Source organism: Drosophila simulans, chromosome X (assembly GCF_016746395.2).
Source record: "Drosophila simulans strain w501 chromosome X, Prin_Dsim_3.1, whole genome shotgun sequence".
Classification (NCBI taxonomy): domain Eukaryota; kingdom Metazoa; phylum Arthropoda; class Insecta; order Diptera; family Drosophilidae; genus Drosophila; species Drosophila simulans.
In genome coordinates this window covers 8,345,941-8,373,390 of record NC_052525.2, presented here as the reverse complement: position 1 = coordinate 8,373,390, position 27,450 = coordinate 8,345,941, and the positions used below count along the sequence as shown (strand labels likewise).

The 27,450-nt window shown below is 42.6% G+C and overlaps 1 protein-coding gene across 3 annotated transcripts in view; it reads left to right on the top strand.

The window, feature by feature from the left end:
- Positions 1-1,805: 1,805 nt before the first annotated feature.
- The window catches only part of LOC6725480 (LIM/homeobox protein Lhx1), a 46,658-nt gene continuing 21,013 nt past the window's right edge, over positions 1,806-27,450 (top strand). Inside the window, exons 1-3 of one of the 3 annotated variants that reach the window (XM_039296469.2) lie at positions 1,806-2,669; positions 18,355-18,550; positions 19,384-19,610. In XM_039296469.2, the coding sequence (XP_039152403.1) occupies positions 2,627-2,669; positions 18,355-18,550; positions 19,384-19,610 (466 nt within the window). In that variant the 5' untranslated portion in view covers positions 1,806-2,626. Of the gene's footprint in view, positions 2,670-18,354; positions 18,551-19,383; positions 19,611-21,671; positions 21,985-27,450 lie in introns of those variants that run through there. The other 2 variants (XM_039296471.2, XM_039296470.2) reach the window with 2 other exon arrangements.

The window sequence follows — 27,450 nt, the reverse complement described above, 5'->3', positions numbered from 1 at the left end:
GTGAAAAGTGACACGCACACACAAAAACAAAAAGCAAGCACTTCACAGCTTAACACCCTAATGTGCAATATTTTTGACTACCCCACTTCCACGCACACAGCAAACGGTGCTGCCCACCGCAGCCCCCCTCATTTTGTGTCGAACATCTTCTTCTTCCTATCGAAGTGTGAGTGAGAGGGAGAACGTCAGGGAGTGAGTGAGAGCGGGAGCCTCCTCCCCGACCTTTATATTGCGTTCTCTTTTACTCTTACTTATTTTATGCATTTTTTATCTTATCTAGTTTCGTATTTTCTTTTTGTTTGTTTAGATCTTTGGCCTTTTACAGTTTGAATCGTATATTATTTCTTTTATTTTTTATTGGTTTTTTACGATAAGTGTTTTGCTATTTATCTAGATCAAAATCTTTTTTAAATTGCATTTGTTAAAGAAAAAGAAACACACATAATATTTTGCACAATTTGAAATGTTTTTTTTTTTCTACTCATTTTTGTTACTTGCAATTTTTCTAACACTTTTTCTTTGCATTTTTTTCTTCGCCTCCTTTCTTTTTTTCTTGCTGTCTCCAGTGCGTTAAAACGCCAAAGGGGCGTCCCTCTCCTGCTAACGCCCCCACCACCCCCCGCCACTAGTGCTCTCCCTTTCGCACTGCTAACGACAAGTGACAAACACAAGTTGCAGAAGAGGCAGCCGAACAAAAACAACAACTAAAAATAAAAAGAAGGAAAGAAAAAAGTTTTTGCGACCAACAGTTGACAGTCGAAAAGCATTTGACATTTTACCTTGGCACGCACACAAGCACCGCCAAGTGCGAAAGGGACAAAACGCGGGCAAATGTCACTTTGAAAAATGCCATTGGCCCGGCCAGCGAGTGTGAGCGAGAGGGCGCGACGGCCGGAGAGCGTGAGAGCGAGAGAGCGCCATTTTGCGCATCTCTCAATGAAGCAACAATAAAAAAACCAGTTGCTTAGCAACGCCCCCTCTAACCGCAAAAAAGAGAGCTGGAGAGCAGGAGAGCCAGTGTTGCAACAACAATGGGCAAAATGGAAGGGCAACAACAGCAACAAAAACCAAAAATATCCTTACAGGAACAACGCCAGCAGCAATCGTGGAGAGAGGATCAAAAGCAGAAGATCAACAGAAAAATGTGTGTAAGAATTAAAAAAAATGCGTATTTTTTTATTTTCAAAATCTTACGAATCTATCGAACATCCAGTAATGATAACTAAATATATAATTATCATGCTAAATACGTAAAAATTTTTAAAGGTCTTATATTGTATATTGTTCGGTCTAAATTAAATCTTAAAAATAAAGAGAAAAACTTAAACTTAAACTTAACTTCTAATTGTTATATAATTTTTATCTACTTATCTGAAATCTTTTCAATAAGTTTGCCTATAGCGATTCATAATACATTTTTTAATAATATTTTTTTCATTTTTTTTAGAAAATGTTTTGAAAAACAATTTTTTTATTAAAAAATAAAATATTTCTTCATGCCCAACACGAGAGAGCCAGGAGAAGCGACGGAAGCGAGAGCGAGAGAGCCTGCGACTCCATTGCAGCGCCGCCAGCAGCGCAGTCGGCGTCGCAGCAGCCCCAGCTCAACATTCGCTGCATCTCGCTCTGGCGCAGGCGAAGTATGCGAGCACTGCTTGCCGCATTCGGTAGCACGAGTGCGAGCGATGCGCCTGCCAGCATCTCGCTCGCACCCAGGCGCGCCATTCGTCGCCGCTTCGGCTCACCGTTCGTGTGTGTGCGTGTGCGCTCGGCTAGCAGCAATCGGTAATCGGGCTGTCCGCTTTGCCGTCGCGTTTGCCGTTTTCCGTTTTCAGTTTTTGTTTGACGTTCGCGTGAAGCGCCCGCAAAACGCAAAGCGCACGAGGCAACGCTCGAAAAAGGAGCCAACGCAGCCGTTTACCGTTAGTCAGCTGTTTACCGTTCCGCCGCGAGATCGAAAACCGAGAATTTTTGCCGTTGTTCAAATTTTTTTGCAAGTGAGAATCTTGAACAACAAGAAGAATACAACACATAAATACAACAAAACCAAGGAATCGCCGAAAAGCCGATAGTGCAAAGTGCTCAAAAAGAAAAGAATCAATTTCATATACAACAACTAAAGAAATACTGGAATACAAGGCATAATAGAAGCGAGAAGAAGTTGCTTCAATTCAAAGAGGAGCGGAATTTCGCGCTTTGTTTTTGTTTTGCCAAATTTGCCGCCGGCACACACGTGCTATCCCCCTCTCGCTCGCACCTTGCCACCCAGTCTTTATGTGCGTTAACCGTTAAGTGTGCAGTTGGGGCCCGCTCCTATCTTTCTCTCCCTCTCTCTCTCTCTCTTGCTTCCGCACCCGCACACACACATATCCACACCCACGCGCGCCTCGTTTACACACGCACACACACGCGGGACTTAACCCACTGTCGGCCCCCCAAAAAAGCAGTCACTCTTAACCCCCCCCGAAAAAAAGAAAAACTCCATCCCCCCGGCATCAAGATATTCGACAACAAAATTCTCACCGAGGCCTCAAAAGCGCCCCTGAGGGCCGTCGCACTGGCGTCATATCTGGGCGACGGGTTCGCCGCCCTCGGTAGCCGCGCCCCCCCGCCCAAGGACCATCTGATGGCGTTCGGGGCGGTACTACACACCAGCCAGCACAATATCGGTAAGTGATCGTTTTGGGGAATTTAGGCATTAAGCGGTTAAGGGTGCTGGAAAACATAGAAAATCTGGGGGGTTAACAGTGAGAGTCCTAAATAGGGTTAAGGAAAGTTCGAAATCGAATCATTTCATCCTAGAATCAGCACTTGTTCAAGATCCAATGGGTATAACTCTTCGAGTTGTGCTTGTAACAGATCCAAAATAGATGTTGTTTACATCTGATCTAGATGGAGTAATATTCATGATGTCCTCTATCGAAATAGATTGTCGAATAATAGATCAAATGAATGAAAACACCTGTTTGTAGGCTTCCTTTAATATATAAATTGCTTATAAAGTCTGTAGTGGATATATGTAACAATATTTCAAAAATACTTCTAAATTAGTTTGTGAGTTAAAAAGTGCATTTTCGAAACATGTACTGACAAAAAAGTGGAATCTATTAAAAATGTCTTGATCGCTTTGCCGACGGGATGTGTGCTTAGATTTTCAACTGGTGTTACAAAGACATAAGAAAAGTAGGGTCGACTGCGGTCGAGAGTCCTTGAAAGGAAGTCAACCCCCTGAAGGATCGGAGAAATGCGATCCCTAGATGGGTGGGTTAATACAATACCGCTTGCCCGCAATGGGTTAAGATGGCCAAAGAGGTTTTTAATGGCGACGGCTGGGCAGCAGCAAAGTTTTTGCACTTTTGAACTTGTTTCCCGTTTTTAGGGGACCGCCGGCGAGGAGGGGAGGGGCGTCTAATGCCCCTACCGCCTACCCTTATCACTCCCTACCCCTACCCCATCGTCCATCTGCCGTCTTTTTTCCGCATTCCCATTTTGTATGCTTTTGAAGTTCTTGTTCATCTGTTTTTGTTTCGGTTTTGTTTTTCCTCCTCTTGTTTTCCCGTTCGTTTTTGGACTGAAAAACTTTTGCGCAGTTGTCAAAGTTTTTCAGCTGCTTCTTCTTCTTCTTCTACAGTTCTTCCTTTACCCCATCTCGTTTTTTTTTGGCTTTTGTTTTATTTCATTTGCTCTCTGTCAAATTTTCACTTTTGCTGACTGTTTAATGTCAGGAATAAAAAGAAACTAGGAAAAAGGGAGCAAAAAGTTCAGAAATGAAGGCTCCCCTCTAGTTTTGTATTTTGTGATTAGTTGGTGAGGAATATTTCGTTTATATGTTGCACCCCGTCGATTTGAATAACTATAAAAAACATTCCTAGACTACAAAATTAAGAATCTGCAGAGATTTAGAGACCCTACTCTCTTTTCAAATAAATTTTGGATACTTATCCAAAGAAATGGAGTAAATAGAACATTAGAAAAAAGATAGTTTCGTATATAGTAAGGTATTTTATATCTCAATTAATTTTTCAAAAATATTTTAAAATTCTCAATAGCTTCGTTTTCGAACTAGAGAACTTCGATGCAAGTTGCAACTGCAAATTCTCCAGTTAACTTGTTGACATTGGACATACAGCGGCCGACACCTTCCTTCCCCATAAATTGGCTAGAGAACTGTTCGGGGTTTTTGGGCTTGGGGCCTGCAGCTCGGGGGCGGTTCAAGTCAAAAGCTGTCGACATTTGACTGGAAAATGGATGTTCAGGAAGCCGTAGACCCGCACAGTGGGCCTCCTTACGACGGCCGACTGATGCCAAGTGGAGTCGTAAAGCTGCCAAGCTTTCTTCTTCCTGCTTCTACTGTTTCTCGGTTGCGTTTTTTTTTTTATTTCTCGCTCATAGACATACCCATTAGCTAATGACTAAGTGTTGGCAGTTATGAACTTAAGTTGCATTTAGTTGGGGAAAACTACAAAGTAAAGTAGCACTGAATAGTACTCGGCTTAATGAAGATAACTTTTCCACGCGGTAGCTGTATCTTTTTGAAAGTTCTTAAAGTAATTTGGAATCAGGAAAGATATCCAATTTTTTATGGTAAAGTTAAGGTTTTGAAATGGATGGAAATAATCTATTGGAAATACTTAAGATATGATACCAATTTAGGTGTTTGAATCTTTGTGTCAGTTGGTATTGCGTTTATTTTTGGGAATTTAGTTTTCAAAACTTAAATGCATTCTAACGCATTTGATTTCTTCGAGGGTAACCCCTCGTCGTTCAATTGCCAATATCTTCGGCCATTTCTCTGGTCGACTGCTCATTTTTCTTCGCATATATCTTGGTGGCAGCATCTTTTCAATTTTTATGTTGCTGCTAGCGAACACGGCAGCAACATGCAGCAACAGCAACGTGCAACAGCAGCAACGTGCAACAGCAGCAGCAACAAAAGCTCAGACCGGCAACGCCTTCGACAAAAGTTTGCGCTGCTGTTCATCAACATTTATGACTGGCCACAAAGGAAGATCATTACGATCCCGAAGATTACGATTATGGGGTGTAGTAGAGGCTCATACATATAGTCGAATGTATGTAGGCGCAGGATGGGATCGTGGGGTCCGTGGCTCCTCTGTTTCTGTGCAACAATATTTCCGTGGAAGCTTTTGTCCAAGGAAATGTGATTTTTCTAGTCGTTCTTAGCCCTGTGCTGTCGGACATTTACGACGACAGCAACGTGGACTCAACTGCAGCTTCAACTTGTCCATCAACGGCTCTATGGATCCTTTCGTTGATTTATGGGGCAAGAAGCAAGAAGCGTAGACACGGCAGCCGCGCTTATGCAGCTGCCGCATTTAGCAACTCCAACTGCAAGTCGACAGTGAGGGGTTAAGGTCTAGTTCCAGGGCGTGGCACGGCCCATAAATTGCCATGCATAATGAGGCGTTGAGACCCTCTCTTCTTGTCAATATATTGTGCGATTTTCACTGCCTTCTCCGGTGGTCGGTCGGTCGCCAAACTATCTCGCTGGCTGGAACAAAGAAACACACACAAAATGGGATCTAGAAACCCGTTTCTCGATCAACGCCACTTTCAAATTAAAAGTCATTACAATAAAGTCGCTCGATCCAAGACGCAGATTGGCGGAAGTCAGCCGAAGAGTCTAATAAAACCAAATCGAGGCGGTTTTAGAACTTTGTAGAGCAACTAACTAAATTCTACATTTTTATATGAAAGTTTAGTTTAGGCTTAAACTGATAACTTGGCTTTGTTGGGAAATTGCAAAGCCTTTATTTGAATATGGACAACATGAAATCCTTTAGCATAGTCCATTTGATCGCACCCTCTCGCTCTTGTCGCCGCTCTCCATCTCTGTCTGACGGCTGTCGCCGTCTCTGTCTCCGTGTCTGTTCCTGTCTTCTGTCCCTGTCTTCTGTCCCGTGCTATGAGAGTTATGAGGGGCCCCCCAACTGTTGGGAACTTTTCAATTTCTGCAATCCGGGGCTTGGCCCAAACCAAACCAAACCGAACCGAGCCGAGTCAGAAACTGAAACTGAAACTTGGCCGAGGGTATAAGGCAAAAAAGGCAACGTCGTCGCCTGTCCCCTTTTGCAGCACTGCCCCCTTGCAGCGCCACCCCTGCAAAGAGGAGCCCCTGCCCCCCACCATTCGTCCCTTTTTTCCCCGCCTGGGAGCGCTTTTGGGTCGAAAACTGAAATAGTAATTCACATTCATGGACTTCGGTGTCTGGGCCATGGTTTTCTGGGCTTTCTGGTTCTGCCTTGGACTCGCTTCACTGTATTTTCGCGTTTTGTTTCTGCCGTTTTTTATGGATTTCTTGGGCCATTTTACGATTATTTTAGAGCTGTCAATAGTCCGGCAACGTGTGAGATAATTTATATGCCATAAATTTCATTTGGCAAACTTCTGCGGCCCCACTTCCTTCGGCCGCCGAGCCTCCCCTCCTTTTTTTCCCTTTTCTTTCTCTCTCCTCAGCTTTTTTTTTACTATTCTTTTTTTTTTTTGCTTTCTTAATTTTTTTTTTCTAGCATTTTGGTGCCGTGTTGTTTCGGTGGCTTATCGCCTTCTTGGGGCTTTGATTTACAGCCCGGCACTCAACAGGTTAAGTCGCCTAACCCTAAAAGGCTCTTTCTCTTTCTAATTATAATTTACTATTACACCGAAATTCTGGCCAAACTTTTTCCCGTACTGGCAGCAGTATTGGCCAAAAGGCAACTCAAAAACAAGAAGAAAACGGTAGCCGAAGCCTCGGGGATTGATTTATAACCGAGAGATTGCGAAAAGCCCAGCGCAAATGGAGGAGAAGATGATGGAGCAGCCAAGATGATGCGAAGCAGCAGCCGTGGAAAAATAAAATTGACCAGCGGCTACACGGCAAATAAAACTGGTGACCAACGATAGAAGGATCAGTTTTGTAAAATATACCATTAAATGGTTAATGGGAATATGTATGATTTAATATCTAATGCAAAGTAAGCAGCATGCAAGATATTCAGATCATTGTGCAACCGCGTTTCGTGCAGTGCATCATAAGTCGAGGCGACTTTGGTTGAGTTAGCAATTGAGCCACTTGATGCTCTCACGCAGCAAGTTCTTTGTGGCCCAGGGGGGTAGGCGGGAAAGGGGCAGGCAAGGGGGCGTGGTCGCCGATGGAGGCGTAGGGGCAGGCAGCCAGAGGTGGAGTAGTGCCCCGGCTGACCTTTAACCCGCTGAACCCGCGCGGGAAAGAGACCGTCGCAGGTCGAGTTCGTTCGGCTTCGGCTGGAACCAAAGGAAAACGATCGCGGACCAGATGACCGCATCGAACGTCGATTCGTTCCAAGTGCTCCAGCAGTTCCAGCAGCAGAAGAGCCAAAGCGGCAGAGGTTACAGCAGCATTTGCGGCTGCACAGCACACACGGTTTTCAAAATCGTTTTTCAGACTTTGGAAATTAGGTATGGCATTCTGTGGCATGGATTAAGCCATCGAAAATTTAGTGAAAAAAGAAAATATTACATAAATGGCATTCTAATGGACATCAGTTGTGGTATTCCCCAACTTTGAATTCAAACTTTTAAAGAAGAATCTACATTTATATATTTGTATTTAATAGTGATTCCCGTTCTTTTGTTGGTTGTTTCCATTTTCGTGCGTGGGTGTGTATGAGCTGTGTCCCCATATCATCAGTAATCGTGGGTAAAAATATAGGGAAAGATCGGCATAATGATCCGTGTAATGCTGCTGCTGCTTCGACTGCCCTAGCTAGCCATCTCTTTCGCCGTCCCTATGCCCATCTCTTTCTACGCGGTGTGTCTCCAACTTCTTCACTCATCATCGTCATTATAATCACTATCATCATCATCGCCATTGCCATCGCCTCGCATCAATTTGTTATGCATTTTTATTGTTCGTTTATTAATTTGATTATACGGCTGCATTATAAAATGCTCTGCCGCCGTCGCTGCCGCTGCCGCTGCCTCAGTCGACGTCGGCGGCGCGGGCGCCAAGAAATTAACGCAGCTCTTACTTTTTATTGCTCGTATGCAAATTAATTAATCAAAATCCGACGCTCCGCACACACTTGCCAAGTCTCCTCTTTATGGCCTTTGTTGGTCTCCTTCCTTCGTTGCCCCCCATTATTTTCTCTTATTTTTTTCAGATCGTTTTCTCGATTTTTTACTCGACTTTTGTTATGGCCGGTGTTTGGCAAATCATTTGCGGCAACATCAAAACGCAGCAGGAGCGGCTAAGTCTTATCAATGGGGCCCCAAACGCAAACGAACCGCGCATTTCGGCCCAACCGGAACCAATCGAAACGGTTACGAGCCGAAGCGGTTAAGTATTGGCGGTATATTTTCAAGTGTATCTTAGAGTATGACTACTATTGCTGTTAAAAAGTATTTATTACTTATTACACTTAATCTCTTGAATACTGGTTTTATTTCAAATCGATTGTGTTTACCAACAGTTAATGGCGGCATCTAATTGCATTAGTATTCAACCGAAATCTGTTGAATAAGCTTCTTTACGAAATGCTTTAACACGCCGAATGTAACCCGGTCATTAAATGTTGTCCCAGTGGTTTTTAAGCTCTCGCAGAAATTAAATCGCTTAACATATAAAGCGGCACTTGCTGGAAAATCGAAATCAGGCTACACAGCAGAGGGAAAAACTGACAAATGCCCACCCCATGATGCTCGGTTTTTCTTATCGCCGAAACAGACGGCCCCCCTTAAAACGGATTTCTTTCCGTTTTTCACTGGCACGTTCACCCCTGTCGCCGGTCCTTCGTCCTGCGTCATTCACCCCCCGCACAGGAGTGGCAACCCAGCCAACCCATCGCCGCCCCTTTTTTTTTGGGTGCGTGTCCTCAGCTGCTCCTGATGCTGGTCCACTGATAAGCCTTGTCAAAAGTTGACTTTCCACCAGGGGGTGGATGATAATGGCGCAAGTACGGGCGACTCCCGGCTACGTGCACTCGCATTCAAGGTTAAACTGAGAAAAGATTGCGATAAAACGATAAAAGAATTTCATGTTTATGTTTCGGCGGCGCGAATGGCCGGGGTAAAGGGCATAAATTTTGAGCTTATCGCTTGGCAGGCCCAGATAAACTCGCCCCCGGAATGCTAACCGCAAAATCCTGACCACCCCAAGTGCGCAAAGGAAGTGTATTTATCGATAGTCAAATCAATGTGAGTGATATTTGATATTTTAGCCAGAATTTCCTGTGCAATCATACCTCATTCATCAAGTGATCATTTTGGAGTGACATTTGATATTTAAGCTAACTGTAGAACGTTGTAGCTAACGCTTTCGATAGATAAAATCGATAAAATCGATCCTTGATATTTTGGTGTATTTCGATTAAAGTGAATCCTACTTGCCGTTATCAACGGGCAATGAACGTTATTTCGAAGATCCTTTTAATGCAAATATTTATCCATAAATATGTCGATCAATTAGAAATGTGAACAAATCGATGTTATTTCCTCTGCCGAAACTAGTGCAGTTTTAATTATTATTTTGCTAACTCAATCGCTTGATAATTGTATTGAGTTGCATCCCAGTTAATTACAGCTTATTATAAAATCAATATTTGGGATCTTCCTCAATGTTAGCCGCTTGTAGAATATGCCATTTTGGGCTACTGAAAGCGGCGTAATTTAATTTGCAGCTGCCTTAAATTTGCGAAAGGTCCTAACCTAAGCACCTAAAACAATATCTCATCGATATATTGATACGACTTTGGGCGGCCTTAATGTGGGTTTCTTCGAATTGTTATTGCTGCCGAGACGGTGCCAAGATTGTTTATTATTAATTGCATTTTGGGCTGGCAAATGCAAATGCAAATGCAAATGCGAATGCGAATGAAAATGCAGCAGGACTCGCACGGCAAAGCGCCGAGCACAAAGCGCAATAAATTCTGCAAAATTAATGCGCAAAACCAATTAAAGGACAATTTGTGCCATGTGGCAAGCAGCTACGGCCGAATGTCCTTGCTGCTGATCATTATAATATGCATAATATTATGCTTGTCTTGGCCCACAAAATGGGCACTGGCTAAAAAGTTTGCCAACTTTGGCCAGGCTTCGAGCTAAATTTTGCCAATCAAAGCAGAAATTTTGCAGCAGACCACTGAGCGTTTCGGGGGTTGGAAAATTGCATACGCTTTATTTGGCACAAAACTTTAAACCTTTAATCGCATTAAGCGAACCGACTAAAGTCAGTCGGGGAGAAAGGAAATCGCTTTCCCCCACACATTTCGATGCCCAAAAAGGAAAATACAGATAGCGAGTGCAAAGACACAAAGACACATTCGCACATTTATGAGCCACGCCCACGCCCACGGCCCCGCCCGCATTAAATATTGAAAAATGCAAATTTACAAATACATCAATTTTCAATGAATCGCCAACACCAAAAGCATTTAAAATCAATCAATGGCCAGCAGCGCAAAAAACAAAGGCCTTGCGGCTGGGTGTTATTTTTTGGGGAGTTGGGAAAACTGGGCTGGCTACTAGTCTGGCTGGCACTGGGTTGGTTTTTCCAGGCAGTGGGTGGTAAATACCACATCAAATGAGCCCGGCCAGGTAACCGCTGAACTTAGCCGGCGAGCGGAGCGGAGCAGAGTGTCGCAATATTAACAAAATAAACAGAGAGCAAAACCCCGAACAGAAACCTGAACCAAAATCCCCCAACAGCCGACCGCAATGTGATGCACTTCATGTCCTTGCGGCCAAAACCTGCAGGACTGCAGGACGTCGGAAGGATGGCAGGATGGCAGGATGTCAGGTGGGGCGGTGAAACGGGGCCAACGGGGCGGTTACAGTGCCTGGTCTTTAAACAAAAATTCATTTTAGCTGGTCGAGCAGAAATGCCGAAACAAAAGGTGGCTCCATAGCACATAATGTATTGAATTATATCAGCATTTAATATTCAAATATTAATGACCAATTAGTATAGCTCTCTAAATTCGATGTTATATTAAATGATACAAAGTTTATCAGGACATAGTAATAAATACGGCACATTTATTGAATCTACTGAATTATTGCAAACTACATATACCATTTACTTTATTTTATAAATGCTGCAAATTTTCATGCATTTTCTATTTACTGCCAAAGCGCAATTCCTGAACTTTGCTGGCAGTACATACGAATATATACATATATATATACATATATATATATGGGTTCTATCACCCAAAACCCCCTTGCTCGTTCGATAGATATATTTTCCCCCATTTTTTTTTCGTTTTGCTGAAATGCCATCGGCATTCGCTGGGCCTGACTTAGAAACCACTCCTGGGGGTTGTTGTTGTGTGTGCAGTGCAGCCAGCATATCAAATAGGAAAACCTCGGCAAAATATGGAATAAAAAATTGGGAGAACCCCCGGACGAAGCCAGGGGGGGTGGGGAAATGGGGTGTCTGGGGGAGGTTGTTGTCCCGTTGGCTCGTGTTTGTGTCCATGGCACATCACTCATACGCTAAGGCTTATCATTGGCTATCTGTCTGCTGACAACAAACAAGAGCAGCAACAGCAACAAACCTCCCAGGGGGGTTGGTGGTTCGCCGGTGGTTGGGGTAGTTTGGGGGTGGTTGGGGGTAGCCAGGGTGGTGCGAAGAAGAAGAACCTGAACTTACGAGCCACCCCAAACTGTTGCCATCTCGCTTCCCATCGAGCGCCCCATCTCACTCAGTCCTTTTGGCCAAGAAGTGTGATTTTTATGGGGCGACAAAAGGAGGCAAAAAAAAAAGAAAAAAAAAAGAGGAAAATATATACACATACAGCACAGCGGAGAGAGGAGAGCGGAGTGAAGAAACGGCTGAAGAATCTCCCTTTGGGGGGGCCTATAAAAATCTCTGCAACTGACGACAATGTTGATGATGACGACTATGAAAATGGAGATGAAGATGAAGATGGAGATGGCGATGGCGATGACTATGAAAATGGTTGATGAGATTGAAATTGAGATTGGGTATCTTGAGTGGCAGCGCAGAGAGTTAACTTAAGAGGTTCCCTTAAAGACCGGGCCATAAATATTGACTAATTGGGTGAAGTTAATGTCGAGCGCTGTTATAACGAAAACGATGGCTTCATATATCGATATATCAACAAAAATGCATCATTAATATATATGTATATAAAAAAAATACAGTTTGAACTGAAACATTTAATAGGAACTTTATTGATAGAAGTTTTAAGAATATTACAAATGTAAGACTTGTGAGTTAATTTTAAGTATTGTATATCGCTATTTGATTATCAACTATCGGTTCTCAGTTTTGGCCAACTTATTTGCTTTCCTGCTCCTCTCGGCCATTTTTGTCATGTAAATTTTTGAGCTCATGTTTTCCTTCGTATTTATATTTTTGCAACACAGACAAGCGAGAGGAGAGAGTGGGTCTGCGAAAGGAATACGCCTCCTTTTCTGTAACTCATGCATATAAAGTATCTGCTAGATACACAGACGTGAAGCCAGCGAATCGATGGGCCTGCGAGGAGGAGGGGGAGGGTGGGGGGCCGGGCCTTTTTGGGGTCTGAGGTGAGGCTTTTGGATGTAGATAGGCGGCAGCCCAGAAGCCATCGTCTCGCATCATGAAATTGTTTACTTTGCCATTATATTCCATCCACCCCCGGCCCCCCAAAAACCGGAAAACTAAGGGAAGTGGGGAGGGTGCCGGCAGGGGAAACAAAAACCAGAGGCGGCTGAAAGAAGGAGCCCCCCTTGCTCGTCATTCATCGAATCCTGGCCAATATCGAAGGTACTAGCCCTTAACTTCATTTTGTGTGCCTTTTCCTCTTTTGCTTTTTCGAATTTTTATTTATTGTTTTTTTGGTTTTTGTTTTTTTGAAACTGCATGCTGGCCTCTTTCATATCTGCTTGTGTCCATCGACTTTGTTTCTGCTTTTCTTGGTATTAAAATTCAGAGGCTGAGAGGAAAGGACATGGGGATGAGGGAAATGACGATGGGTATATTTAAATGGCACATCCTTTTATCGGGAAAAACGGTGCAAGGAGCTTAAAGGGTTAATCTCTTGCGGTGAACCTGCTTGAATTGCTCTAGTTTTTTACAGGATATTCAATGGCGCGATTAGCAATTGTTTACCAAAGTTTACGGAATAAATATACAGAGTTTTTCATTCCCTTCCCAATGTTATAGTTTCTATTTTAGAGCTTCTTCTCCCCATATGTACATATCCGTATCTTCGCCCATCCTACCCCTAGTTTTCCACCTTCTCCAGACCCATTTAGCTATTTTTAATGCAATTCGTTGCGCCTGATTTGACAATTTTGATTGCATTTTCCACTCGTTCCCTTCGGTGGCTCGCTTAACCCATGTCTGCCCACGCTTTTGCGCCCCTCGCAGCCTTTCGTATATGCATGTAAATTATTCGGAAATATCAAAATCCATAAAGAATATTAAATGTTGCGTTTGCTTCGAGGCTAAAGTTCAACCGCTTCGTTGCGGCTGTCTCTTTTTTTTTTTATATATATATTTTCCTTTTTTTCTGATATGCTTGAAATATTAATATAAAGCTTAACACCTATTTCTGTAGGTTTTGTTGTTGTCATCGATCCGCGCTCGCACAAATTGCTCGCGTTGAACTTGTTAACATTTTAATTACATAATTAGGGCAAGAAACCAGCAAAAAATTAAAATAAATAAGACACGACAAAAAAGAAAAAGTATAAAAAACAGAATATTAATGAGATTTTATGGCACAAAATATGGGTTGGGTACAAAGAAACCTGAACAAGCGTAGTGGGAAGATTTCACGCTTGTGACTCCGGAATAGCTGCAAAAATGTTGTCAGGGGTTAAGAAAAAAAAGAAAAAGTGTTAAAAAGTAAAGTACTGCCTGAGATCTATATGTGATATATGTGAAATATCAGATAATAGATACGATTTTCCCACTAATACGATATCAGTCGATGTTTTTTTTTTATCCCACACTCCCCGCTTTTCTTTATCTCAGCATTTTCCCATTTCCATTCCACTTTAGCCATTTGTTTGGCTTTTTCCTTCTTTGGCTGCTGCATTTCCATTTGGATTTTTGCATAAGATTTGCCAGCATCCATCCGCAAAAGGAGGAGAAAAACATGGCTTGAAGTAGAAACAGCAGCTGGAAAAAAATGATTGCGATTGAGCGACGGTTGCTGCTGCTGCTGCTGCTGCTGCTGCTGCTGGTTTGGATTTTCTTTTCTTTCCCGTGGCTTTAACATTTTAGTCACGTTTTCAGCTGGGCCGTGGGGCGGGGGGCGGTGGGCGTGTCGGCGGGGGGATGCAAGAGGCGGGACAGGGGGCGTAACCAACATGGCGCAGCAAGTGCTTTGGCAAAAAGTTGAAGCTGATTTTTATTATTTCTCCTTTTTTTCTCGTTTTTTTTTATTTTATTTAACTTTTTTTTTGTAGCTCTGCGTTGATGTCGAACGAATTTTTCACAGTTTGTGGCGCAGACGACAATGGTCAAAAGTTTGTTGTGGTTGCTTCTGTGGCCATTGTGCACAGTGGGGCAAATAATTGAAAGAAGTGCGAATGCGGCGTTCAAAGTGGAAATAAAATGGAAAATCTGTTGTAATTTTAGCGCTTCTAGAATTAAACAATTCCATTGATAATCATATCATTATTACAATACAAGCATAATATTTGCTGGCCTTTTTTTTTTAGTATTTTCTTGTTGATGCCGATCTGTAAGCCAACTGTGCGTGGCTTCACTGTACTTTTTGTGGTCGAGCTGCAACATCAACAGCAGCTGGGTAGCCGAGTTCAGTTCATTTGTTATTTTTCTCCAGCCCCATCCTTATATTTCTTTTCCTTATTTTTTTTTTTTTTTTTTGGGCTGGTCTTTTGGGTGTTGCCAGGAACGGCCCAGCGAGCCATGAAGAAGCTGCTGCATTATAAATGCAGTTAGTCTGTGGATTGCGGAGAAGCTGGAACACAATTATATAGCTACACAGTGTGTGTCTATGTGTGTGTGTGTGTGTGAGCGCGGAGAATGTTGTGCAAAATGCTTTGTACGTGCTTCGGCAGCAACTTTGCACTTTTCTCTCCGTTTTTTGCGCTGCGGTCAATGGCTGCCATACAGATCAAAAAAAAAAATAATGTACAGCGAAAAAAAATATAAAGTATCACTATGCTTAGTTATAGTACAAAACAAAAAGAAGTGCTCATAATATGGATATCATTTGTATTTAAATCTTTGGCTACAGTCGACTTGCCAGTTATTTCGCCATGAAAATCAGCTTAAAATCCCCCATATATTTTCTTTCTCTGCCGGGAAACTGGGAAAGTGGAGAAAAGAAGAGCGGAAAATCCGGGGAAGAGAGTGAGTGAGCGCCTAGAGCCGAGACATTTCGCTTCGTTCCAGTAGCAGGGCAATTTTTCACATCGTTACATAAATTTCAGCGCAAAATAAATGGCCAACGGTAGCCAAAAGTGCACTCAACAATATTTAAATTGCGACACTTAAGCGGCAACAACAACGCCACAAACAACACCAACAGCAACAGCAACAACGTTGTCGGCGTCTGCAAACAACAATTTGTCGCTTTTTAAAAACGCGCCAGAAGGCACGAAAAATAAAGTCCAGAGAGCCGTCAAGGTGCCGGACACAACTGACAGACCAGACGGTCAAAAAAAAAATATGTATATATATATGTATATATATATATTTAAAAATTGAAGAGGAGCCTGAATAAAAGCGCCGAAAAATTGGCAAAAGACAGCGGAAAACACAAATTGCTGATAGGCTCGGGCGGCTTAAATACCACAGAACTTTGCAGGAAACAAATCTATTAAGATTTAGTCTCAATCTTAGTGTAAAACTTTGTACTTGCTACTAAGTAAGGCTAGTGATCAGTGATCAGGGAACTTGCCACAACTTGCAACATGCACATGAGCAGCAGCACGCAGAACATTTAACCCATGCTTGCAACTTGCAACTTGCAATGCTTTTCGCTTTTTTGCGTTTAGTTCATTGAGCCTCGAACTTAAAACCTGAAGACAATCGCCCTCTTCCTCTGCTTCTTCAACCTCCGCCTCCTTCTGCAGCAAATGCCCCGCGTCCCGCCCATTTCGTTCCGTCTATAAACGTCTATAACCTTCATTAAAAATTGTCTGCAGCGGCATGAAATGATTGATAACATCCGTCAATTTTGACATATGCGGCAAGGTCTGGACTTGAAACTTGCAACTTGCCACTTGCGATGATGTTGCCTGCTTCTGCTGTTGCTGTTGCTTTTGCTTTTGCTCATGATTTGCTTGTGCTCGTGCTTTTCTGCTGCTTTTGCTTTTGCTGGCGGATTCGATGCGATGGATGTTCGTTATAATTCTTTGCTGTTCTTCGGGCTCCCCTTTATGTTTTGGGGGGCTTTCTGTTAGCGAAAATGAGTCAATTCGTCAATCAATCAGTGTGTCAGTTGCTCATTTATAATGGCCAAGCATGCCCGTGTTATTTTTTTTATTTATTTATTTTTTCTTACCAACTCATCCATCCACCGGGTTCATTCATTCATTTGGCCCGGGTTTTATCAGTTCGCTCGAGGCATTGGCTACTGTCGGCTCGGTTGCACGGGGCGTATGAGCAACAGAAGGTATAAAAAAAAATTAAGAAAAAAACGTGAGGAATGGTTTGGCATAGCAGCTCCCTAAGCTTTATTAATGTGGGTCATTGTGGGTGCGGAGGGATGGGCATGGAGGAGGTGGGAACTTTTCGGGAGGCTGCGGAATATGATATATCCGCACAAAAATCCAGTTCGTCATCCACCTCAATTTGTCTTCTGGCTTTCGTTTTCCTCTTCCTTAACATAGCTTCATCATTCGAGTTCCTTAAATATTTATGTATTTGTTTTTGGCAGCTTGATTGTTAAATACCTTACATTTTTGTTATATAAACTTGCATTTTCGTAGACTTTTATTTGATCTGGAAAGTGCAGTGTTTTTTGAACTCGCTTCTTTTTCTGCACTTGCCTATCGAGTTTGCCCATCTTCTTCGTTTCTGGTCGGCAACCCTCCCACTTCCTTTCGCCATTCATATTGCCTTCCCCTTCCCCTTCCTTCTTCCTCTTTTTCTCACCTTCACCGCCTCTTTCGCCCCTTGCTCTTCGAAAACTTTTTGAATGAAAACAACATTTTCACACACAAGTTTGCGTTTTATTTGGACTCTCCGCTGCTTTGGCAGCGTCCTAAAATTTTTTTTTATTTCTGTTTTAAGGTTCTTCCCCCTTGTGTTTATATATGTTTTGTGCCTGGTCACGCCCCCCAAATCGGCCCCACCTGCAAATGTTCCACAAACGAAGACAAACGTTGTTGCGTCGTTTGGGAAATATATTTTTTTAAACGATATTTTTTTAGCCTCTTGCAACTCCATTGACTGATTGACTGCGAAAGGAGGCTGTTTTTTCTGCTCCTTGTTCACGGGCTTCTCCTCCTTTATCCACTGCTCCTCCTACTCTCCACTCCACTCCACTTCTTGCCCCTACCACTCATTCGCCCTCCCTCTTTTTTTGCGACTCAAGTTTCTCAGGCCTCGGGGCTCCATTTTAGCCTGGCCTCTATCATTATTCGGTTGCAGTTCGCTCGATTCGCACACAAATTTGTATATATCATATATTATATAGGTATAACTAAATATGTATACCAATATGCGTGTGCCACGCCCCCACAAACGCCCTTTTGTGGCAGAACTAACGAGGCTGAAGATCTCTACAAAAAAATATAAGTAGACTTTAATCAGAAGAAGCTAGATCTAGATAATAAACTATTGAAATACTCGAATGTCATAGTGAGTTAAAGATCGTTTAGTACGTAGATACATAATACGCTAGTGAAAAGGGTTAATGAGCTTGGGCCAATGGAAACACAGAGTGATGGAAAGTGGTCAAAGGGGGAAAATAGTTGGAAAAACCGGATGTTGCCATTCCCCGCGGGCAGTTGCCAAATTTATCTAAGTGCGAAATGCAAAGTGCAAATTGTAAATCCTCAAATGTTTGCATCCGTCCAAGGCCACGCACCTGGGAATTGCTCATTTACAGGTGTGCTACCTGTGGTGGGTGGTGAGGGGAGGTGGTGCGTGGTGTGGCAGTGTGTAGATGTGCCCCACACACATGTGCAAACTTAATGAGGCCAGCAGAGCGAGGTGCTAATTTGCGCCTCGAAGGATTTTCCGACGCACAGTTGAGTGCGCCCACATGCCCCCGCTCTCCCACCGGTTTTCCACTTGAACTGACCGTCCAACGCCAACCAGAATTTCCACAATTAAAAGGTCACGCGAGGTCAGGTCACTAATTGTTTGGGATATAAATTTGTTATATTTACACAAATAGATTTTAATGTTTTTTGCCTTTTTCTTCCCCCAAAAACCAGGTCGCAGTGAACCGCCGGTGGGCGTGGGCGATCCCTGTGCCGGATGCAACAAACCCATCCTGGACAAGTTCCTGCTGAATGTCCTGGAACGCGCCTGGCACGCCTCCTGCGTCCGCTGCTGTGAATGCCTCCAACCGCTCACCGACAAATGCTTCAGCCGCGAGTCGAAGCTCTACTGTCGCAACGATTTCTTCAGGTGAGTTGGAATAACCAATTACAAATGAATGCTAAGGAATTCGCGTTTGTCAGAGACTTCAATCCCGTGCTCGCCTAGGCGTATATAAATAAATTCCCAGAAAAATTGACTAATCTTTACATGCACCAACCCTCCTGTCAATTTAAATCCACCGGATTCCAGCCGGAATCGCTTAAAAGACTAGAGCTCAAAGCCAGAAACAGAAATAGAAACAAAGACGTGGGCAAATCAAAACCGAAGCAATTAAGTCAAGTTGGCAGTCGCGACTTTTGTGTTCCATTTGATTTCATTCCGTCAGCTAATTGAAAAAGAAAAATCGAGGAAATGGCGAAAAAATCTCGAGAATGGCTGGCGAAAGCAATTAACATGCAAAATACCTGGGCAAATCAAAACGAAATCAAATCCCGTGTGGCCCCCTTGCAGTTCCTTGATACGCTGCAAAAGGGTGAAAAGTCAAGGGGGCAGCGTGTGTCCCTAGGTGTGCCCCATCAATCAGCGCCAGTTGGAAAAGGTTAACAAGTGACGGCGATAGACAAAAGCCATCCATAAGCTAAGAATGGTTCGAAAAGGGGGGCAGCAAATGGAATGGATCGGGCTTGAAAGGCATTCGAGAGTGGCACAATAAATGGAAAAGAAATGGAAGGACTATTGTCAACTATAAGCAAGCGATGAGGCTTTGATTTAAAAAAAAATAGGATTTTGTGGGGGATAAGTGTTGGAAAAGGTGAACATCTATAGGAAATAGCCGAATGCTCTGTTTATGACTTTTCTATCCTTTGCACTCTTTCTTTGAAATTACATAATTATGATTCCTTTACTTTTCCCGCCCACAGACGTTACGGCACCAAGTGCAGTGGGTGTGGCCAGGGTATCGCGCCGTCGGATCTGGTGCGAAAGCCCAGGGACAAGGTCTTCCATCTGAACTGCTTCACCTGCTGCATCTGCCGCAAGCAACTGAGCACAGGTGAGCAGCTCTACGTGCTGGACGACAATAAGTTCATCTGCAAGGACGACTATCTGCTGGGCAAGGCGCCATCCTGCGGCCACAATTCGCTGAGCGGTAAGTCCTGGCAATAAGCATGTGTATAAAATAACGTGGTTTTAAACCACTAAGTATGGTTACATTTCAAACTTAGTAGATTTTTTTTTTGGGCCACTACTTGGCTTAAATGTATGGGGATTGCAGAGGAGTCCTGCCTAATCAGGGCACCATAAATTTTCCGGACATCCCAATTGGGGCTCATCTTTGCTAATGAGAGCCACACCATGGGCCCAACCACTCTGGCCATTTATATTGCAGCATGGAACCTAAAGCCCCTCACGTATCTGCAATTCCATCAGCAATAAATACAAAATTACGCATACGACACGTGGAACGCTTTTGGGTATATTTAGGCGCAATTTGTGCCACGCGTGCTTCTGCCCAAAAATATTTTAATTTCTGACGCAGTTTGTCTATTTGTTTGCACTAATTGTTTATCGTTTGCCATAGAAATATTTGCCATTCAAATTACCGTGGGAATAAAAGAAAATGTTGCCATTGTTTTGGATGCCAGCTGTTGTTGCTGTAAATGTCGTTGTTGCTGATTGTTGATTTTTCAAGCGCAGCTTTTTGTTAGGACGTTTTTTTTCTATTTGTTTGCATATTTTTTTTTTTTTTGTGTTGTATTTGGTAATCCCGGAAAAGATATATTTTCTGCATTTTTGCGGCGCCCAAGAAAAGCGTGCAAAAGTCATGGGCTAAATGCTTGGCAAATATTGACACAAATCGCATAAATAAAACAAAGGCATGCATAAGATAATAGTACACATGAAGGGGGGTTATGTTGGGAAAACGGAAGTTGCGGAGGGAAATTAAATTTGGGGAAATGTGCTCTCAGAATTGTATATTAATTTTTTTTTGGCTGAATGCAAAATACAATTGATATGATAACTCAGTCGGTGTTGAATACGCAAGGAATGTTTTTTCTTCCTGCATTTCCTGATAATTTAAAAATTCCGTTCCAGCAAAACATTTCCTTTAAAGGTTTTCCTACCATAATTCCCACATTCCTTGTGTGGCCGAAAAATTCAGCAAAATGGCGAGGAAAAGGAAAAACTGGAAACGCATTAAAGCCAAAAGCAGCTGCAAAATGGAGCCCCTGCCTCTTCGCCTTTGTTTACCCTTTTCACTCGACGGGCAAAGTTTTAAAGGATGTGTGTATATATGTGTGTGAGTGTGTGTGTTTGAGTGCGAGCAAGGGTTAAGCTTTAAAGTTGGCAGGATAATTATTTGACATTCGCCAAGTTTTTACTGGCCAAAAGCGGCAATTAAAGCCTTAAAGTGGTTGTCATTAAATTTGTATCATGCAAGCACTTTTCTACATACAAAATTCAGAGCCTCTAATGCTTTGAGAATTTGAACACAACTTTTGGACTTCTTAGCTTCCTTCTTCATTTTCCTTTTTTTTAATGGGCTGAACTTTTATTTTTACCATCATTTTCGTTCAGCTAAAGTAACGAAAGCAATAAATACGTGGAAATATGTTCGCTTGTTGCGAAAGATATTTTCGTAGCATACTTAGCGGCGTTAAATATTTCAACGCTGCCATTTTCTCTCCCTTTCCCCGGAGAAAGAGAGCAACGCGTTGGGGTTGAGAGAAGTGGCGAAAGACGGAGAGCGGCGGCGGCGAATGAGAGAGCGTCTTCTCATCGCAGCTGCGCATTTGCGGTGGGCGCTAGAGCGAGATGCACGATGCCAAAGTGACGTCGTGCTGTCGACGTCGACGCAGGCAGAACAAAATGGCCGCGAGCCCCAAAAAGTAGGCAAGCATTTTCACCCGCTTTTCCGAACGCTCCTTCTCGCTCTCTTTTCGGCACCATTCATAAATGCTTGCCACTGCGCGAAGTTGTTATCCAGCCAATAAATTCAACAATAATTATTATTTATTTCGGTTGGAATTTTTCTCAACAATTTCTAAAAGCCACCAAAAAAATGCAGAATAATGAACGAAAATTCAGGGGAAAACTCTGCTTGTCTGCTGCCTGAATGGCTGCAGCGACGTCGACCGCTCTGCTGCGCCGCAGTCGGCAGCGACGTCGGTCCAAAAGGAGCGCAGGTCATTAATGTTTTGATTTTAATTGCGTTAATTACGTGCAACGGATTTTTCACTTAGCCACAACACGAGTCCCACACAGTTTATGCAACTATTTTTTTTCCGTCAAAAAAATAGAAGAAGTGTCAACACATCAAGTATACGCCACTTTGAAAACTCCACTGCAGATCAAAAGACGAATGAAACACAACAGTTTGTAAAAGGAAACGTGTGACTCTTTTTATTTTTTTTTTTTTAGCCGCTTCGACGCGTCAATTTATTGCTTGTCATATAAATTAAACTGTTTGCTGTGTGATAAACAACAACAATGAATGGCCGGGCAGCGGCGGCGTAACTGAGGTAATAAATCAAGCAAGAAATAAAAAACATTACGAAAAAATTCGCAAGGAAGCGGGGAACACAAAGTGCAATGAAGTTGAAACTTTTGAGATAAAAAGAACGAAATGGGTTCTAAAAAGCAGAAAAAATAGCAAATAGACCTAATTACCAAGTGTTTGCAAGTTCCCGGTTCATAAACCCAGTTAAATAATCGTTTTGAAAGCTTCAAGGCTAAAATCTTTAGATTTGTTGAAAAAAGATAACTACTGTTGACAAGTTAAATAAAAGCGGAAAAATTAAGCAAATTTTAAGAGTTATTTAAACCACAATTTCAAGCAATTAGTTTGCAATATTGAATTAGCCAACTTTTCGGCATTTTCGCCCACTCTGTAAGCCCTAAACTTTGTGAGTTATCATCAACACTTCGAGTGACTTACGGCACTCGAACATAAACATTTGGGAGTCCTTATATATAGCGATACTCGTGGGTGTGTGTGTATGTGTGTGTTGCGTACTTAATGACCCTTAAACGACCTTAACTCAGACTTGGCCTGTTGTTTTTGAGGGATTCTGTTGTTATTTTTATGACGGCTGAAAACAAAATTTTTATGAACCCACACACAAAAACACACGTTCTGCTGCTTCTTTGCCCTTTTATGCCTCCTGCTTTATTGTCCTGTTTGCTTTTGTGGTTGTTGCCGCTTTTGTTGCCATCTTACGCCTACTTTTTTCCGCCTTTGTTTTGCTGGCCGAAAAGGGTCAAACGCATATGGCCAAAAGTCTCTAAAGTTCATCGCATCTCCCACTGTTTATCTTTATCTTCTTCGCAGCGATAAACAGCTGTTGTTGTTGGCCCTTTTTTTTGGTTAAAGCCAACATTTAAAATTAAAGTTGTACCCAAAGTACGACCTCTTAGCCAAATGTTTGTCTTTTTACAGGGTGCCAACGTGGCGTATTAGTAATTGCATATTTTCGTGTCCAAATGAAGCCACCAATTTAAACTGAAATTTGCCTCAGATCTTTTGGGTTATATTTCAAATAAAATTACATTTATTATCAACTATCTGATTGTCTGAGGAAACACACTTTATTCGAATGGGGGTAATGGGTAATATTATATACCATAAACCTTGGTAACCTCAACCATTTTACTCCCTTGAAGTCCGTGCGACCACATGAAATATACCGCAGATTTACGGTTGTCATTTTGCCGGCTGGTCACGTAATATAGTACTCTTATTCTCGATGGGCCCCCGTTGGTAAATCGCTGGCTTCAGCTACGCCCTTGGCCCCTTGCCACGCCCCCAACCGGCGCAACCCCCTTGATACGCCAACAGCCTTGCGGTTGCTACTTCTTCTCTAGGAGTTTTTATTATTTTTATTTTTATTTGCAGTTTCAGTTTTTGCAGCGGTGGCAGTTTTTGTTCAGTCAGTTCGGTTACATGACTTCTATATGTATATATTCGTACACAGCAAAAATTTATAATAAAATCAAATGCAAATATTATGCAAGTAGATTTTTAGAATGAAATTTTAAAAAAGAGTTTCTTTAATATCCTTTATATCCAGCACTACGTTCAATAGTTTTCAGTTTTTTGAGCTTATACATTGTGTTTCACTCCGTTTCTTTGGGTGTACATATATTTACACACCAGCTATATAAGTATTTATATGTACTTTAATTTTTTTTTTGGCCTGGGGCTTTGCAGCTCGAAAAGTTTATGGCTTTGGCTGCTGCGGCTGCCTGTGGTCCAATCTGTTTTCCGAAGAGAGAAAAAAAGGGAAAGAACCGAAGGAAAAAAGTAAAACCGTTAAAGTTTATTTGACATTTACTTGGGCTATTTTTTATTTTTATGACTCTCTGGGTTTTTACTTTTTGTTATATACACGAGAGTGACCACAGCCCCCTCCTTTTTTCAACACCGGACTTTCGCTGCCTCCACTTTTTTTTTTGCCTTTTAATGTTTTTTCTCTCACTGTATGGACGTTGGGATAATAAATTTGCGGCTATTTTGGGGCCACGAATTTAATACTTTACCGATGTGCGATAAAAAAATAAAATGCCCGTGTACCCACAGCGAACCAAAAAACTGGTACCTTCCTCTTCTAACGCCTTTTCAACGCCTTCGTAAATCATTTGGCCAAGTGCGTATGTGTTGCCAACTATTTTCCATAAAACGCGGCATTGATTTGTGGCGACCACAGGAAAAATCCAAATAAAAATCCAAATTTATAACGCCCAAAAGGTGGAAAGGCCAGTAGACTTTTGGCACTCACTGTGGCGGAAGTGTCGCCATTTTAGGCGGAAACAGTGTTGAAAAAAGTTCGGGCCAAGTTCATAAATCACGACCATAATAAATCAAAGGTATTATTGCTGGATGTGGATAAAAATAAATGCCTAAATGTGCCGAGGGATAAATATAGAAGTTAATTGGATGGCAATGCCTTAAATGCACAATTTATAGTATTTAAGTTAAGTAATTTGGTTTAGTTCCTTTAATAAACTATGAAATTCTTACCGACGGTTTTTCTGATTCGAAAGAATCTCTTCTTTTCTGCCACCTATCTTCTATCCACCTTAATCGATTTCTAATTCAAATGTTCAACCTGTCGCCGGACTTGTAACTCCTCAAACACCCCCCTTTTCTGGGTAATAACTCTTCCCCACACTCACACACACACATTCACTTGTTATTGTTTATTGTTTATGGGGCATTTGTTGAACGACTTGCGCGCCTTAATGACAAAACTCGTAAGGCTACGAAATAAAATGAAAACGAGGCACAGACGCTCTGCAAGGAAAGGTTGGGGGGAAATAAATAAAAAGGGTCTTCTCGCTCAGCGTTTTCAGCATTTTAATGTCTAACTAAAGCGAGCCCGGGGGCCAGTAGAGGGTTAAGGGGCAGTCATTTGATGATGTGTCGGGGCAAATTACGAGAGGCGTTAAAACTAGAGCAAAGTCTTTTTGACTCGAGTGAACTTTAGTGCCGAAAGCGGACTCGTAACTTGTCCCATAAATCTCCAATCAAAAATTGAGTGTCTCTTGCTTTTTAGGGGGCTAACTTGATGAGCAAACAAAATCAAGTCCCCTGATAATGACAATGAGAGAAGTTCAGTTTCGGTTTCAGTCTCCAGTTTCCAGTTTCCAGTTACCAGTTTGCCAGCCAGTCAGTTTCCACTTGGCTTTTGTTTTTCAGATTTTTCCTTATTTGGCTCATTTGGTGGATCTCCATAAAAGAGCTTTAAGTGCGGCACTTTAAGGAGCTAATTTTCCAAACTCTCAGCTCTAAACAACTGAGATTTACGAGCCGACGAGTTAGTACACGGAGAAAATTTGATTTGGTTACCAACAGATCGTGTTATTGCTATTAAAATAAATAAGTTGTTTCTTTTCTATATATATATCTTCACATATTTTTTATTTGATATGTTCTTGCGCTTCCCACTACGCTTTTTCCCATGTGTACTTAGAGCCCCCAACTTCTTGTAATCGTGTCATATTTCAAGCTTGGCCAAACATTTTCACCAGTCAAAAAATAGAGTCGGAAAAGCGCAGAGCAAAAAAAAGAGGAAAAACCTTTCCCAAGCCCCCTTATCACCCCCATTAAAAAAGGGGGCTTTGGAGGGGGTGGTTGGGTGGCAGAGATAAGCGTCGACTGCGTCGCTGGCAGCACACACAAAAAACGGGGGGAGAAAAAAAGAAAGGCGGGCCTCGGGCCAAAAACCAAAGGAGATGGCAACAAACGAAATGGCCAAAAGAGGGATGGCAATAGCAGGAGCGAAAGCCAAAAGATGGTGAAGTGGGGCTGGCGGCAGTGGCTGGTGTTAGTGGGTGTCTGGGCTGGGTGGCGCTTTTGGGGGTGGCTTGCTTTGGCGGATTTCGCGTTGGCGGCTGACTAAAGAAAACAGCAGCCGCAAAAAGCGAAGAAAAACGAAACAAAAGGCGAGAGGAAGCTGCAAGCGAAAAGGGGCGAAGCGATGAGGGGGAGAAGGATGTGGGTGGAGCAGGAGAGAGTGGGCGGGGTGGGGCGTTCGAGAAGGACTTTATTCTGAGGTCGCACAGCACAAATCCAACTGTCGAAACCAAAAGCACGCAAAGCTTCACAAAAACTGCTGCAGGTGGCATTTGCCAAGGAAAGAGACAGCCGCCAAGAGTCTGGGGGCGCTAGAACGAGAGGGCGACAGCATTGGGGGTTGGCATCTAAGGGTGGCCATGCCAAAATGTGAATTGAGGTTATGTATACAAAACGGAAACGGAAATGTGCAGAGCTTTGTGTGCAAAATGATGTCTGCCAAAGGAGCGGCAGGCGGGCGAAAAAGAAAGAAAATGTGGAAAGGCGCTTGGGTTTTTCATACAACCACTACTACATACATATATAACACCACTGGCTTAAGGCCCCTTGGAAAAGCTTAGAACGGCGAAAGACTCCCAGCACTCGAAATACACGAAATCGATTTCGATTCTCTCGTTTATTTTATTTCCCCTCCGCCAACTCGACTCGCAAATAAAACACAATGCCATACAAACACCGAAAATGGCTGGCTCTTTAAGCTTAAAGTTTCCTCGCATACCCAGTGAAATTTTTTCCGAAGGGGTGGCTTTTCCTTATCTCGCTTCGCAGATCTTTTGCCATTGGCTGCGTTCTTCCTTCCCGCTCCCTTCCTTTCATTTTGCACACTCATAATTCATATTTGTATAAATATGTATGATATATGTGGGCATATGTTCAGGGAAGATAACTGACTGAGTGGCAATGTATGTTGTGTATGGTTCACGAAGAGTTTTTGTGGCTGTTTAAAGTAAGAGATACTCGATGTATCTTTACACAATTGGTTTTCCATCTGACGAATATTCGGTACATAAGCGCAGGTACCCACCCATAAGTCGAGTCACTCACGGATCGATCGATAGAACCGATCTTCGGTAACCCAGATACAAAGCACCTGTAACCGCTGAGGCGAAACCATTGCAGCATAGATAAATTCCGAAACCGAAACCCGAGCCCACTTGTCGGGGTCACCATGCCGCCCCGTCTCCAAACCCTTCGCTTCGAACCTGTTCCCAATCTCGAGTATTTTTACGAGTACTCCCAATTCGAGGCATGTTTCTGTTTCTGTTCTGTTTCAGTTTTAGGTTTTAAGTTTTCTATCTCAAAAGCCCGCACTTGGGCAGCAGTTAATGTTTATTTTATTTTTAGTTTGGCTTTATTTTTTACAGCCACTTCGGTGCTAGTTTTAATGGCCTTTTACTGCCGAAGCACTTTTTGGAGCCTGACTTTGGAGTCACAGTTGTTGCGCCGCGTCTCTTTTCTCTGCGCTTTTTATTTTTTTGTTCTCTTTTTTTTTAGTTTTTTTTTTGTTTTGCGCGCGTTTTGCGTAATGCGCGTGAAAATAAAGTTTTTCGCTTGAAAAAACGTTAAATAGGCGGCTATAAATGACATAACAAAACGGCTACAGCTCAGGACCCCGAAGTTTTCCACTTTTCCA